Raw genomic sequence first — 14,922 nt, 5'->3', positions numbered from 1 at the left:
TGTTTAGAAAGAGTGGTGGGTGGTGAAAGACCTCCTCCTTTATTGTCTTTCCCCGAAAGGGGCTTGGTTTTCCCTTGAATAAGTCCTTTTCCTGACTGGACGGCTAACCCAGAAGTGCCTGAGAGCAAGAACAGGAAGCTGGTCACTGGCTCAGTGACTTAACTTCAACCTTGTACCCCTGCGCGGAGATCCATCTGTGCACCGTTCTCGCTCTACCTTCTCTAGTAATCGCTCTGTCTCGTCTGTCCCTTGTGATTAAATTTCCTTCCAGCTGTTACCCTCTTATGACCTCTGTAACCTGAGGAGATAAGTGACCATTTGCAAAGAACGCCAACACAGAGGAAAGGTGTTTGGTTGCCTTTTCCTTCCTCTGATAATTTTCAAAATTGCTGCCACAATTTTTCCAGATCAATGAGCCATGATAGGAGAAGAAAAAAGTGAAAAATGTTGAACTTTCTTTTCTCTCCTGTTCTCGCTTATGTTTTTCGAACTTTCCTCATTTTATGTGGATTTCAAAATTTGTGGATCCTTGAGCTGTGGAGAATTAGATTGGAGGGAGAAATGATGTCACCGTCATTTCATAGAAGCATGTGTATTCAATAGAATGCCTATCCTTTGGGTCTCGATGTTCCCTCCAGCTTGGGGGCTTTGGAATGGGGCCTGCTTGTGCATTTGGCACTGATTTTTTTTTTTTTTTTTTTTGCATGAATTAACTTTACACTGTTTTCCTGGCTCTTTCTGGGGTTTTCCTGCTTGGCTGTCGGTTACCATGCAGGCAGGAGTCTGTATCAAGGCCCATATGCTGTTTTCCCATTCGGAGCTTTTCTCTCTCTCTCTCTCTGCCTGGGCCCACTTCCCTCTGTCCACCTCTTTTGTCCATTATTGGGGATTATGGAGACTTTCGTGTAGATTGCCATATAAACCGTTTAGCCTCGGGACATAGATGTATCAGCTAATGCTTACTTTGGGCCTGGTGGATGGTCAGTGATTAAAGTTAAGTGAGGTTCTTTTCATCACCTAAAGTTGCTTTTAGTGACTTTATTTCTTTGAATTATGCACATTTTCGAAAGGTTTGCTATTCCTCATGTATGAAGGTCCTCTTGGCCATGTTTTGGAAAGACTGAACGCTGACCTACAGGGATTTAGCTGTGCAAGCTGTGCAAGGTTAGCTTGTAGCTGACATCTCCGTCTCTTTTCTCAGTCTACTTTATTCTCCCTTTTGATGACACCAGCAGATCTGGGCTGATGAAAGATTCTTCCTAATTATAGTTTCTGGACTCCTGACTATTCCTTCTGCTTCTGAGTATGTCTTTGGTTCGCTTTGACCCACTGGGATTTCATCTGTCAGGATGTTTACAACGAAGAGTCTTGAGAACTTCCGCTAGATTTCAGGATAGTTCAGCAAATCTCTGCACCCCCAGAAGCGGGTATTATATTGTTAGTTCTGAAATTTAATACTTTGACTTTATGGATTATAATTTTTTATAAATAACTCTATTTATATAAGCTCTTTGATATCCTCATTATAACTTAGTTAATATGAAGTTGTACATACGTGGTGGAACTTGGGTTTGGAAGTTAGGATCTCAGCAATACCAATTACAAGACGTATGACCTTGGAATGCTTATTTAACCTCTTGAAGTCTTAGTTTTCCTCTTTTAAAAATGGGGAGAATAGAAAGCACAACTAGAAAGACCTACAACTAGGCTATACAACTACGTAATGGGGGGCTTTGGGAGAGAAGAAGAAAAATGGGGAGAATAATATGTACTCTGTAGGATTATTGCATTAAATGAAATAATTAAAAATGCTTAGTATAGTCTTGACACGTAGTTAACACTCAATAAATGGTATATATAAAACAGCTTTGTACGCAGGGCCTAAAGAAAGTTATGAAATTAGTTCATCAATAGATTTAGATGTGTTCCCTCCCAGGGGACTGAGGAAATTGCACTTATCGCAGAGTCAGAGTTGAAATGTTTGCAAAAACAATATAAGAGATGTTGCTCAATTTTCCAAACATAAAAAAGATAGAATATGAGATATACAGACTGGGAAGTTTGACTTCAATGCGCAGCAAAATTCTGGAAGAGTAAATTAAGCAGATGGTTTGTGATCATTTAGTAAAGACTATAGTGGTTGCTAGGAGCCATCATGGGTTTACTAGGAACAAGCTTCCCAAACATCCATTTCCCTTTTAAATGGTATTATGTGGTGTGTAAAACTGAGGAATGCCATTTCAGCAGAGAATCTAATTGTCTCGTTATGGATAGGGTGGTAAAATATGGGCTAGATGACAGTACTGCTGGGTTTGCAACTTGAAGCCCTTGATTAATGTCACGGTTATCTTGATGGGGGTCTCTGGTGGAATACCATGGAGCTCTGACATATAACCTTCTCACTTAAGACTTTAACTAAACATTTGGATGAAGACATGTGGGAGGATGTGTACCAACCAAATATGCAGATGGCCCTAAGTTGAGAGGGATAGTAAGTATAATAGATGAGAGAGTAAAACTTCAGAATATTCCTGATCATGAGAAGCATTGCATAGAACCCAAAAAGATTGAATTTCATGAAGTTGAAGGTGAAGACTTTAAGCTCAAGAGATTAAGACTGAATAAGAAAGGAGATCTTGTTTGATAGAAGTTCAGGTAAAAATGAGCTGGTCATTTAACTGACCCCAAGTTTAATATTCTTCTGTTCTCTCATTCATTCACTCATTCAACAAATATGTATTGAAAGTACTACCTGCCGTGTACTTTTCTTGGCACTGGGGAGACAGTAGTGAACAAAATAGTCAAGAACCCCCACCTCCATGGAGCTTATATTCATTATATGCCAACAGTTGTGTAGCTGCCTAAAAAAAAGAAAAAAAAATGAACCTAGTGTTAGGCTTTATTTGCAAAAGTATAAGATCCAGCTCATGACGGTTAATAGTTTTAGTCTATTATTTAATACTCTATTTGTGATGCTGTATTTTACCCTGGGATCATTACTTTTGCTTCTGAATACCATAGTCTGGACATACAAGAATGACAATAATGTGATGAGAGGAATATAAGCCACATTGTGGGAGGATTGGTTGATGATAAGACAAGACTAAATAGAGACATGATATCCTTGAAATATTTGCAGGATTTGTGAGAAGAGGGGGTAAGCATGTTTTCTGTTGCTCCCAGGAGTAACTATTCATTACAAGGAGGCTAATCACTGGTAAATAATAAGAAAGACTGTCTGTGAAGTGCCCTAGCTACAGACAGATACCCACTGGAGTGAACACCATGAGGCTGTCTCCCTTGTCATTCCTAATACTGTTCCTCACACATGGTGGGCGCCCAGAGATGTGGGGATGAATGCTCAAATGGCATTTTGTGAAGATAATCTAGGTACTAAAATAATGTTAAATTTTTAGCTTCAGTTTTTGTATATCTTAAGGAATCTGAGGGTGGAATAAAGTACCTGAGAACAGATGTGGGAGGCCAGAATGTTTTCTTCCACCACGTTCTAACATCTACACGTTAATTAAACTCCTTTGCTTAAGACACTTTTAAGAGGCCATTTTAGGATTTCTTTGAAAGTTCTGAAGTATGCTTATTCAAACATCACCCATCCCAGCTTGGCCTCCATCATTTTCTTGCGGCCTTAGCCATAATTCTGACCCCTACGGGGCCTTGCCTTCTCTCAATTTAATAGCAGTTCTACAGAGTTTAGCATTTCATTCTTTCCTATTCGTTTCATGGGGCTCTTCGTCTAGGTGATAAGCATTTTGAGGGCAAAATCTTATTTTATCTTTTTCTTGTATTTTCCCAGACACATAGCAGAAACCCAGTAAATGACAATTGCTTGATTGTTTCATTCGTTAGTTAAGAGAGATAGTCAGTAGACATCTCATTCTAGCCACTACAAGAGCTCATGTAAGAAAGACATGGCAGGTTAAGTAGACATTAATTTCTCGACCCCTTGCATCCAAAGAAGGGATTATGTTCTTAATTTATTAGAGTCTCCTACTTTGGCTGGGCAAGTGCTCTGTGCATAGTTGATTCTTTGTATATAGTTGAATCTCTATTAATGGCTGTACTCCAGGGCTTAAATAGCCTTCTTGGCTCAACCTCTGAGGGGAGCTGGGAGCTGGGACTGTAGGTACAAATCTCTAAGCTCAGTTTAGAGACTCATTGACTGTGATTCATGTAACTAGGGTGGCCAGATTTAGCACATGAAAATGTGGGGTGCCCAGTCACGTTTTAATTTCAGATAAACAGCACCTCAATATTTGGGACATAATTATACTGAAAAAGTATTTGTTGTTTATCTAGAATTAAACGTAACTGGCAATTCTACATAAAAACCCCATCCTTTTTGTTACCCCATTAATCTAAGCTTTAATTAACCCCCAAATTAACATGACTGAAAGAAAATATTTATGTCCATGTAATTGATTCTGTCGATGAAAATAATCCATAACCAATCTATAAATGAAAATTTGGGTGAGTTTATTCTGAGCTAAAATGTGAGGACCATGGCCCAGGGCCTTTCTTCCTGAAGGAAGAAAGGACACCAAAGAAGTGGGGTGTACAGAGTGGTTATATACCCCCAGAGAGGATGTTTCACATAGGATTGAAATGTCCCTTTTACAATAGTTGTGAGATTGCTCTGTCTGCACAGCGATTGATGGACACAGCAGGTGGGTCTGCTGTCTTGGTGGACACAGCAGGGTGGCAGGTCTGTTGTCTTGAGCTGGGTGGTCACAGCTGAGCTGGGTGATCAAAGGTGAGTGCAGCAATCAGTTCCTAGCCTAAGGAAAGATGCTTATCCTTAAGGAAATGCCAATGTGGGAGGAAGTTGCACCTTTATCTTAAGGCCATTTGTTCTTGCCATAGTAAATGTATAAGCAGGTATACAATGGATGCTCAATGGCCATGTCAGTCTCTTTTGGAAAAACAAAGTCAAGCTGAATTAGGTTTACACCAAATGGCTTCCTCATATACTCCAGTATATTCCTATTGCTTGCCATTTCTATTTGTCAATTCCAATAGCAATTTTTTGAAAATTAAGAAAAAGAAAAATCCATACACTGTATACTTTTTGTGGTCATATTCTTTCACGTATATCCAATAATGATAATTCCACAAATGTCTAGAATCTTGGCAGTCCAAAATTAATCTCTCTTGATCTCCTTGGTGGCATATTTACTTGATTCATATAATATATTGCTGATACTCTTTTGCTCAGGTATTGCAGTAACCACTGCTAACAAATAAATAATTAGGCTCTGTGCATTGGAATCAGGTGAAATGTGAATTTGATGTCTATTAATCTATTAATAGATATTAGTAATATTAATAGATATTAATAGATATATAGATAGAATATTAATATATTATAATTTATATTATATTGTTAATATTATATAAAATATATATTATATACTAATAATGTCTATTATTAATAGAATTAATCTATTAATCTATCATCCAAGCTCCTATAAGTCAACTGTGTTGACTAATAAGAGCTGAGAAAGCAAAGCAAAACATTGCCACTCTCTCAGTTAACTGTTTTGATCTCTTCTTTCCTCTGCTCAAAGGCAGGATAATATTCTGGCTTCTTCCACTTTATAAACTTCTTTTGGAGGGGAATGCATCTCACACTCAGGAAAATTGCCTCCACTTTCTCTAAGTAAATAATGACCTTTGCTGTTTAGGAGCAACACCCTTTAACTATCATTCACTCATTGAGCAAACATTTATCAAGCAGGTCGATGCTAAGAATGCTGGGGAAACAACCTGACCAAGATGTAGTCCCAGCTTTCAAGGATTCTCAGGAATCTGCATGTTAAATGCTTGCTTTTAGACGGTTCAGCAGTCATTTGAGTGAAAAGCTTGCCGTAAGAGCTAATTAGCTCATAGAGTAATGAAATGGTTCTCCTCTCAAATGCTTTAAGTAAATATCTTACATTCTGAGCAGAAACTACTCTTAATGGGGAGTTCCAGGGGCTAGCATTAAGCTGTTTGCTTCTCCCTGAGTTCTATTAGAACTTCGCTGCTCAGAGTGTGGTCCACAGACTCGCAGCAGCAGCATCTCCTGGGAGCTTGTTAGAAATGCGGACTCTCAGCCCTGCCCTGGACCCTCTGAATTAGAATGCACAGTGCAACCAGCATCCCAGGTGATTTGTGTACACGCTGAAGTTTGAGAAGCACTGGTCTATTACAGAATTTCTCCAGCTCTGCTTTGCGCATACAGATCATCTGAGGATCTTACTAAAACAGATTTCTGGGCCCCACCCTCAGGGGTTTTGATTGTGTCTGACGGGGTAGGGCCTGAGAATTTGCATTTCTAACAAGCTGCCAGGAAGTGCTGGGGCTGGCTGTTTGGGAAGCACGCTTGCAATAGTGCCAGTCTAGTTCACTTGGGGTGCTGAATTGATCTTTGCTGGTGGTGGAGACTAAAACCCCAATGAAGGGGTCATCTGATTTTCCTTTGCCTACACTGGAGTCATGAGCATGATAATGAAACCATTCCCTGGAACATCCAGCCTGTTATGGGGATGGGTTTGCATACAATGAACTGTTGAGGTCAGTCTTTCTTGGCCATTATGAGTCTACAGAAGAGGGAGTAATTAAATTCTCCATGGGTGCTCAGCCTTTTGAGTTGGGCCCTGAAAGCTGATAAGATTTTTACAAGTTTGACCCATTCCTGGGATTCACATGGATATGTGCAAGGAGGCTGGGCTATACATGAAGTGACAATAGTTAATCCAGCATTGCTACATTGTAGAGTCTAGAGCCTCAGGAATGAAGGGGAGCAGAGAGTAGGGGAAATGGGTCTGGAAAAAAGTTTGGGGACAAGATTGGGAAGAGTCTAAAATGTCATGTTAAGGAGTTTGGATTCTGTCTTGGAACATTTTGCTATAATCATGTCTGTTTTTAAAGTTGTCATTTCCAATTGTACTTACCATTCTGCATGTGCTTTTTTTTTCCTTCTTTCAGGATTAAGCATGAAAACATTGTTGCCCTGGAAGACATTTATGAAAGCCCAAATCACCTGTACTTGGTCATGCAGCTGTAAGTACCTTGTTTAATTGATGAGCGCAGACCACGGGTTGCAAACTCGAATGCCTAACGGATCAGGTGGTAAAATAGACTGACTTAGTGTGTCAGGTGAGACATAGGGAGTGATGAGAACTGTGGAACATTGGAGAAGCATGGATCCATCTAAAGACAGTGGACCAAACACAGGAGTCTGCAGACCTCACTTGGTCTAGTCTGCAGCTGCTGGGCCAGACTGAAAATCTAGAGCCCTTGCAATGGGATCTGATGCTACTATTGCACGATGCCTATATTCAGGATGTCTCCTTTGCTTTTTAATGTGCAAGGTCCAAATGTTGCTTCCTGAAAACACTTCCGTGGGCCCACTGTGAAGTACACTCTGCTCCTGTCTCTAGAAGGAACTCCCACCCTTGTCTTCATTGCTACGGAGGCTGGGGGAGGGCAGCAGATGGTTGCTGTGTGTTCTGTCCTTTCCCTTCTACTCTCCTGCTGGCAGATAAATAAATGCACATGTGACAGAGCTGGAATTCATACCAGATACAAGAAAAGAATAATTGGAGTCAGACCATGGTGTTACCACCCCCATTAGATTATTTCTGCATTCCAGTAACACTGGAGATTACCAGAAGATGGAATAAATAAGAAAGCTGAAAATGCAGGTGGAGACTTTCCTTGAACATGTGTTTTTTTAGATGTAAGATGAAATTAGCCTCCTCACTTGCACACATGCTTTACTCTAAGTGACATAATTCCTAGGAGTATCCCAGGACTAAATTTATTATAATTAAGTGATGGAAACTGCGTAAAACTGTTATGCTTGAGTAACTTAGGTAAATAAATTCTGGAGCACCCCGTTATTGAGCTTGATGACCAAAGAGGATTTTTGTTGAAAGTCAGAATATATACTTAAATTTCATTATTTATTAATGCTTTTCACACTTTGGATTGCTAAAGGTATTTAGAACAATTGAGGGTTAGGCTCACAATTTAATTTTCATCTATTGTCTTTTTCCTTATGCATGCTTAAACAACACATTAACGGGGGGTCGTTTTTAGGAGGCAAATAAGTGTTCACCAATGCATTTATTTAATCTCTCCTTATCTTTAAAGTATTTTTAGTAGGTTGTGACATTTTTGTATAAACATTTTGAAAAGTGTCCAAACTAGAAGCATGTGGATGATTTTTCTCTGGCAAATGACAGTCCTAGATGGTGATCAGCAGTTTATTGGATTCGTGTGTTATTGTCAGCCCAGAGACAGGTAGTTTAAGCAGTATTTGGCTGCTGGATCCCAATTACCTAAGCACAGTCTTTTCCAGCTCCTTGATAGGCTGTTTGTTTTATAATTTATCATATTTCTAGTTCTTCCTAGAAAGTGTAGCTCTCCCCAGATCTGGAATGCTCCCTAGGAGCTCACATTGGATATAGAGTCTGCTCTTAAAGAACCAGGTGAACCACTTTCCCTCCAAATGTTGACTGCCAATTGGAAGAATAGGACATTTTGGTGACAAGAAAAAGCCCCACAAAAATGTCAGTTGTGTATTTAAATGTGTGCTTTTTTATTAGTGATGCCGAAAAAATATTAATACTTGAATCCAAAGCTGTATGTACTCACTTACTTAAGTTCTCTGTTCGTGGAACTGTAACTAAAGAAATCGGTTAAAAGTACTCCAAATATGTAAATCTCAGGTCTGACTCTCCCTTAATAGTTTGGTAAATTTGGGCAAAGAATTAGGCCACTCTGAGTATCAATTTCCTTGATGGGAAACAAGGGGGATGATAATATTGACAGTAGAGGGCTGATAATATTGACAGTAGAGGGCTATAATAAGCATTGAACGGGAAATATGTGTGGGAAATAGTTTGTCATAAATAAGAGGGCTTCAGTACAGTCTGGTTTCTGTATGGACTTTTATAGCATTTCCTCAGTAAGTTTCCGCAGCTGGTCTGTAATTTTACGAGATAGAGTTCAAGTAGGTTTAATTTCTGCCTCTCTGAGCAACTTAATTGTGTACTTACCTGCCGAAGTTTATGTAAAGGTCAGCTGGCAGGAGAGCAGAAAAGTGCCTGGAACAGATCGAACCTTAGAACAAAGTTTGGAAGATGTGGTCGGCGCAGTCGTCCCCACTCTCTCACTGAGCTTTTTTTATCAGGAATTTCACTATTTTGCAATTTTCCCAAAGCCTCCTTAATATGGACTACACTTATTCAGAATTTGTATTAATTCAGAGATGAGTTGGGCTGGAATTAACCTTTGGAGTGCATGGTATGAGGTCTGACAGTCACGTTAATCACAAAATCCAGATCTAGAGGCGATGAATGTTTGAAGTACCTAAGGAAAAGACTATTTACCTGTACCATTAATCAATTTAGAAGCACAATTCACAAAAAATATTGGGTATGCTAATTACAAACTGTTAACTTGTATAAATTCTTTTTTCATTGGCACTCATTACTTCTTTTAAATCAACATTATTGAGGTTTAATTTATGTACAACTAACTGCACCCATTTAAACGATGATGAATGTGAGAGAATCCCATCCATGAAACCACCGCCACAACCAAGAACAGAAAATGTCCATCACCCCAAAGGATCCCCTGTGGCCCTTTGAAGTCCTCCCTCCCTCGCCCCTGACCCCAGGCAGCCAGTGATCCACTTTCACTCAATGGAGATTATTTTGCATTTTCTAAAATACTGTATGAATGGAGTTATATGATATGTGCACTTTGGTGTCTGGCTTACTTCACTCATCATGATTATTGACATTCATCCGTGTAGTAGCATAGATCAGTAGTCCGGTCCTTCTTATTGCCGTGAAGCTTTCCATTGTTATGGATGTTCCACATTTTATCCACTTACCTGTTGAAAGTCATTTTGGGTTGTTTCCAGCTTGGAGGCTGTTATAAATAAATGTGTGTGAACGTTCATGTACAAGCATCGTGTGAACGTGTATTTGGGTGAAGACTAGGAGTAGAATGAGTGGGCCATAGGGGAGGTGTTATGGTGAAGTTTTTAAGAAACTGCTAGATGGTTTTCCAAAGTGGTTCTATCGTTTTACATTTTTGCCAGCAGTGTATGTTAAGTTCCTGTTCTCTACATTCTTGCCAACACTTGATGCTTTTAATTTTAGCCATTTTAGTGGGCGTAGTGGTATCTTGTAGTGGTTTTAATTTGCATTTCCCTGATGATTGATGATGTCAGTCATCTTTTTATGTCCTAATGGGCCATTTGTACATCTTCTTGGGTAAAATGTCTGATCAGATATTTTCCTCCATTTTTATTGGATTGTTTATCATCATATTATTGGGTTGGAAGTGTCCTTTATATAGTCTATCCTTTGATAGATATATGTAATATGAATATTAACTCCCATTCTGGAGCTTGCTTTTTTTGTTTTCTTAGTGGTGCCCTTTTAAAAAAACAGCTTTATTGAGATGTAATTCACATACCATACAATTTACCCATTTAAAACATACAGTTCAGTGGTTTTTATTAGTCACAGCCTTGTACAATCATCATACAGTCTAATTTTAGAACATTTTTGTCCCATTAAAAGAAACCCTGCACTCATTAGCAGTCACTCTCAGTTCCTCCCTTCCCCAGCCCCTGGCAACCACTTACTTTCTGTCTCTATGGATTTGCCTATTCTAGACATTTCATAGAAATGGAATCATACAATACGTGATGTTTTGAGACTGGCTTCTTCCACTTAGCTTAATGTTTTCAAGGCTTATCCATGTTGGAGCATGTATCAGTACTTTATTCCTTTTTATTTCCAAGCAATATGGATATGTCATGTTTATTTACCCATTCATCAGTTGATGGGCGTTTAGGGTGTTTCTACTTTTTGGCTATTGTGAATAATGAAGCTAGGCATATTCATGTACAAACTTTTGTATGGATATATGCTTGCTTTCCCCTTGGGTATATACCTAGGGGTGGAATTATTAAGTGGTAACTCTATGTTTAACATTTTGAGGAACTTCCAAACTATGTTCCAAAGTGACTTACAATCCCATGAGCAGTGGATGAGGATTCTAGTGTCTCTACATCCTCTCCATTACTTGTTTTATCTGTCTTTTTGTTGACAGCCATCCTTGGGGGGCTGAAGTGGTATCTCGTTGTGGTTTGAGTTGCATTTTTTTGATGACTGATGATGTTCAGCATCTTTTCATGTGTTTATTGGCGCTTGTGTATTTTCTTTGGAGAAATATCTATTCAAATATGTTATCCATTTTAAAATTGGTATATTTGTCTTTTATTTTTGAGCTGTAAGATTTTGTATAGTCTATATCCGAGTCCCTTATCAGACATGATTTGCAAATATTTTCTCCTATTATGTGGGTTTTCTTTTCACTTTCTTGATGATGTCATTTGCAGCACCAAAGTTTTTAATGTTGATATAGTCCAGTTTATTTTTTCTCTTGTTGCTTATGCTTTTGGTGTCATATTTAAGAAACCATAACCTAATTCTTAATGGTATCTTTTGAATAGGAAATGTTTTAATGGTGATAAAGTTCAACTTATCAACTTGTCTTCTTTCTGGTTTGTGCTTTTTGTGTCCTGTATGAGAAGTCTTTGCCTACTCCACATTTGCAAATGTTTTTTTCTTTCAAAGTTTTATAGTTTTATCAATTGATCTATTTTAAGATCAATTTCAAGTTAATTTTTATGTACGGCATGAGGTAAGGACCGTATTCTTTTTTTCTTTTAATAAGGATGCTCAATTTTCAGCAGCATTTGTTGAGAAGACTTTTCTTTTCCCAATTCATTGCCTTGGCACCTTTGTCAAAAATCAATTGACCATATACGACTGGCTAAGTTTCTGGACTCATTATTCTATTTCATTACTCTATATGTCTGTCCTTTGTCAATACTACACTGTCTTGTTTTTACTGTAGCTTTCGAGGAAGTCTTGAAATCAGGTAGTGTAAGTCCTCTAACTTTGTTATTCTTTTCTTAAAATTGCTTTGACTATTCTAGATTGTTTGCATTGGCACATAAATTTTAGAATCAGCTTTTTTCTTTTTCAAAAATGCACGTGGGAATTTTGTTTGGGATTGCATTGAATCTGTATGTCAATTTGGGAACAATTGACAATTTAAAAAATTGAGGCTTTCAATCCATAAACATGATCAATTTCTCCACTTATTTAGATCTTTCATTTCTCTCAGTAATGTTTTATAGTTTTCACTGTGTAGGTCTTCCATATCTTTGTTGAATTTATTCTGAAATATTTTATTTTTATGATTCTATTATAAATGGGTTTTTATTTTATTTTTCCAGTCTCTTGCTGCTATTATATAAAAATATAATTTTTTTTTTGCATTAACCTATAACCGTGCTAAATCCACTGATTAGTTCTAGTAGTTGTTTTATGGATTTCTTAGCATTTTCTATCTAAATGATCATGCCATCTACAATTTACATTAATTCTGGTTGGTCCCCAAAGGAATTCTATTTGATAAAACTTGTGATAGTTTAGTCCTAGATATTAAGTGTATTTTACTGTCATAATTATATTTATGTATATAAATTAAATTATTGTATATAAATATAATTATGACATATATAGTTTATATGTCATATATATATATATAAATGTAATATACAATTATATTTTGAAAATTCAAATTGGCCTCTCTCTTATTCCTTCCTCACCTCCATTGGTTATTTAAATCAGTGAGATTTTAGAAAAGCAATGGGAAAAAGAAAAAAACAATGACAGAAAACCCTTGATGTATCAGAATATAATACTGGGAGAGTCTTTGGCTTAGTTTGAGGATTGTGTGGGCTTTGTTGTTACTTTTGTTGTTATGTATATATTTTTGGTTGGCAGGTCTCAATAGTTTTTGTTCCTGAGACCTCCATATCTTTTCTGTCTGGGTTGGTAGAAAGTGGGATTTTGGGGTTGTTTTGGAGAGCTTAGAAAGTTCTTGGTTTCTGAGTACTTGGGGAGGATCAAGAACACAACGTCTGGGGGGACTGTATTTCACAATATTTGTGCTTGGGAGGTTTTTGGTTTCCTAGGAAACATCATCTTGGGCAGCGATGCTTAGATTCAAAAGGGGACGCTCGGCACCCTAGTTTTATTACTTAGCTAATTGCTGTTTCAATTCTGAGTACTGTAGCATATGTGTTCCTGTGCTGCTGCAGCAAAAGACGCTTGGCTGTTTATAGAGGTCTCTATTTAAATTTTATTTGGGTTTTTGGACAAATATTTTTTTTTGAATGCTATTTTTTGGAACATTCTTCATTAGATAGTGTGAGGTTAGTATGACATTGAGATAAGTTACCAATGAGAAGTGAATTTGTTTAGAGTTAATTCTTCATCGGACTTTGTTTGTGGAATATCAGCCCATATATTTGGAAATGAAAAAAGACACCCCCTCAACTGCTCCCCTTTCACATCTGTAACAACACAAGATGTAAAATACACTTCATGCTGATACAATTCAAAGGATATATCAGAATTGCTTTTTTATTTAGAGAAAGAGATTATATTCCCTATTGAATCGTATCATATTTTCAAGAAGGCTTACATTTCTATATGTGGGTAACTCTTGAATGTATGTCATTGCCTGGACCCTTCCCTAACTAGGCTTGTATATCCAACTGTCTGCTCAACAGCTCCATTTGGCTGTGTAATAAGCATTGCTCACTTAGCAGATCCTAAATAGACTCCTGAATTTTACCCAAAATCATCTTCTCCTGCTGTCTGGCTCATCTTTGCAAATGGCAACTCCATTCTTCCAGTTGCTCAGGCCAAAAATCTGCCATCATCCTTGACTCTTCTTTTTCTCTTATGCCCTATGATCCCATCCATTGGCAAAACCCATGGTTACCAACTTGAGACTATATCGAGAATCCAACCACCTTCTCATCATCTCCACAGCTACCACCCTGGTCCATGCCACCTTCATGTATAAAACTTGTCTTTCTTCCCCCACTACACTGTTCTTTCTCAGCATATTAGCCAGACCTTGTCATGCCTCTGTTGAAAACTCCCATTGGCTTCCCATCTCAGAGTAAAAGACCAAGTCCTTATGGCGATCTTCAAGGCACTAGATGTCCTGACCCCCTGGTGACCTCTCTGACCTCATTTCCCGCTTCTCTCTCATTATTCATTCAGGGGCAACCAGACTGGCCTCCTTGCTGTTCCTCAAACATGCCTAGCCAGCACCATCATGGGCTTTTGTTCCTGCTATTCCTTCTTCCTGGTACCCTTTCCCTTAGATGTCTTAATGCTATCGTGGGATGAAAGAAATGTTAGAATTTCTACCAAATGTCACCTTTTCACTGAGATATTCCCCAGCTCCCCTGTGAGATAATAACTCCCCCTACCACCTCCCACCATACACCCATTCATTTCCTGTCCCCTTCCCAACTTAATTTTTGTCTTTAGCATTTGTCACCATTAGAAAATTTATCTCTGCTTTGTTCTCTGCTAAAACAGTCCTTGCACATTACAGTAGGCACTAATAAATATTTGTTCAATTAATATGATTGCATATAAAAGGAATAAAGGTTAATGCTTATTTATTCACTTGTTTAATCCTTACAAAAAACTTAGGAACGACCATTATCCCAATTTTACATGAAGAAACTGAGGAGAAAGTTGCATCATTTACCCAAGCCAGTGAGTGACCCAGTGGATACTCAGTGTGATATACCTGGATGACATTTGCTAGGAAAAAACCTTTCAGGTACTATTAATATTAATATTAATATTAATAGTTTGTTTTACCTGGAAAAGTTTATTACTTATGCTTCAATAAGTGTTTTATGAGCAGAGCTAACTAGGAAATGCCCTGTATTTTGTAGTGGTTTGTGAGGGGGAGAAAGTTTAGTAAATAATATCACAGGAAATCACT

The 14,922-nt window shown here is 38.0% G+C and overlaps 1 protein-coding gene across 5 annotated transcripts in view; it reads left to right on the top strand.

The window, feature by feature from the left end:
• Positions 1-14,922, top strand: part of CAMK1D (calcium/calmodulin dependent protein kinase ID) — a 390,404-nt gene that overhangs the window by 234,221 nt on the left and 141,261 nt on the right. For all 5 annotated transcript variants that reach the window (XM_070255354.1, XM_001499103.6, XM_070255352.1 and 2 more), the window contains exon 3: positions 6,988-7,062. In XM_070255354.1, the coding sequence (XP_070111455.1) occupies positions 7,055-7,062 (8 nt within the window). In that variant the 5' untranslated portion in view covers positions 6,988-7,054. The remainder of the gene's footprint in view (positions 1-6,987; positions 7,063-14,922) is intronic.

Source organism: Equus caballus, chromosome 29 (genome assembly GCF_041296265.1).
Source record: "Equus caballus isolate H_3958 breed thoroughbred chromosome 29, TB-T2T, whole genome shotgun sequence".
Taxonomy (NCBI): Eukaryota; Metazoa; Chordata; class Mammalia; order Perissodactyla; family Equidae; genus Equus; species Equus caballus.
Note: the sequence above shows the minus strand (reverse complement) of the source record. Positions and strands in the feature narration are given on the sequence as shown.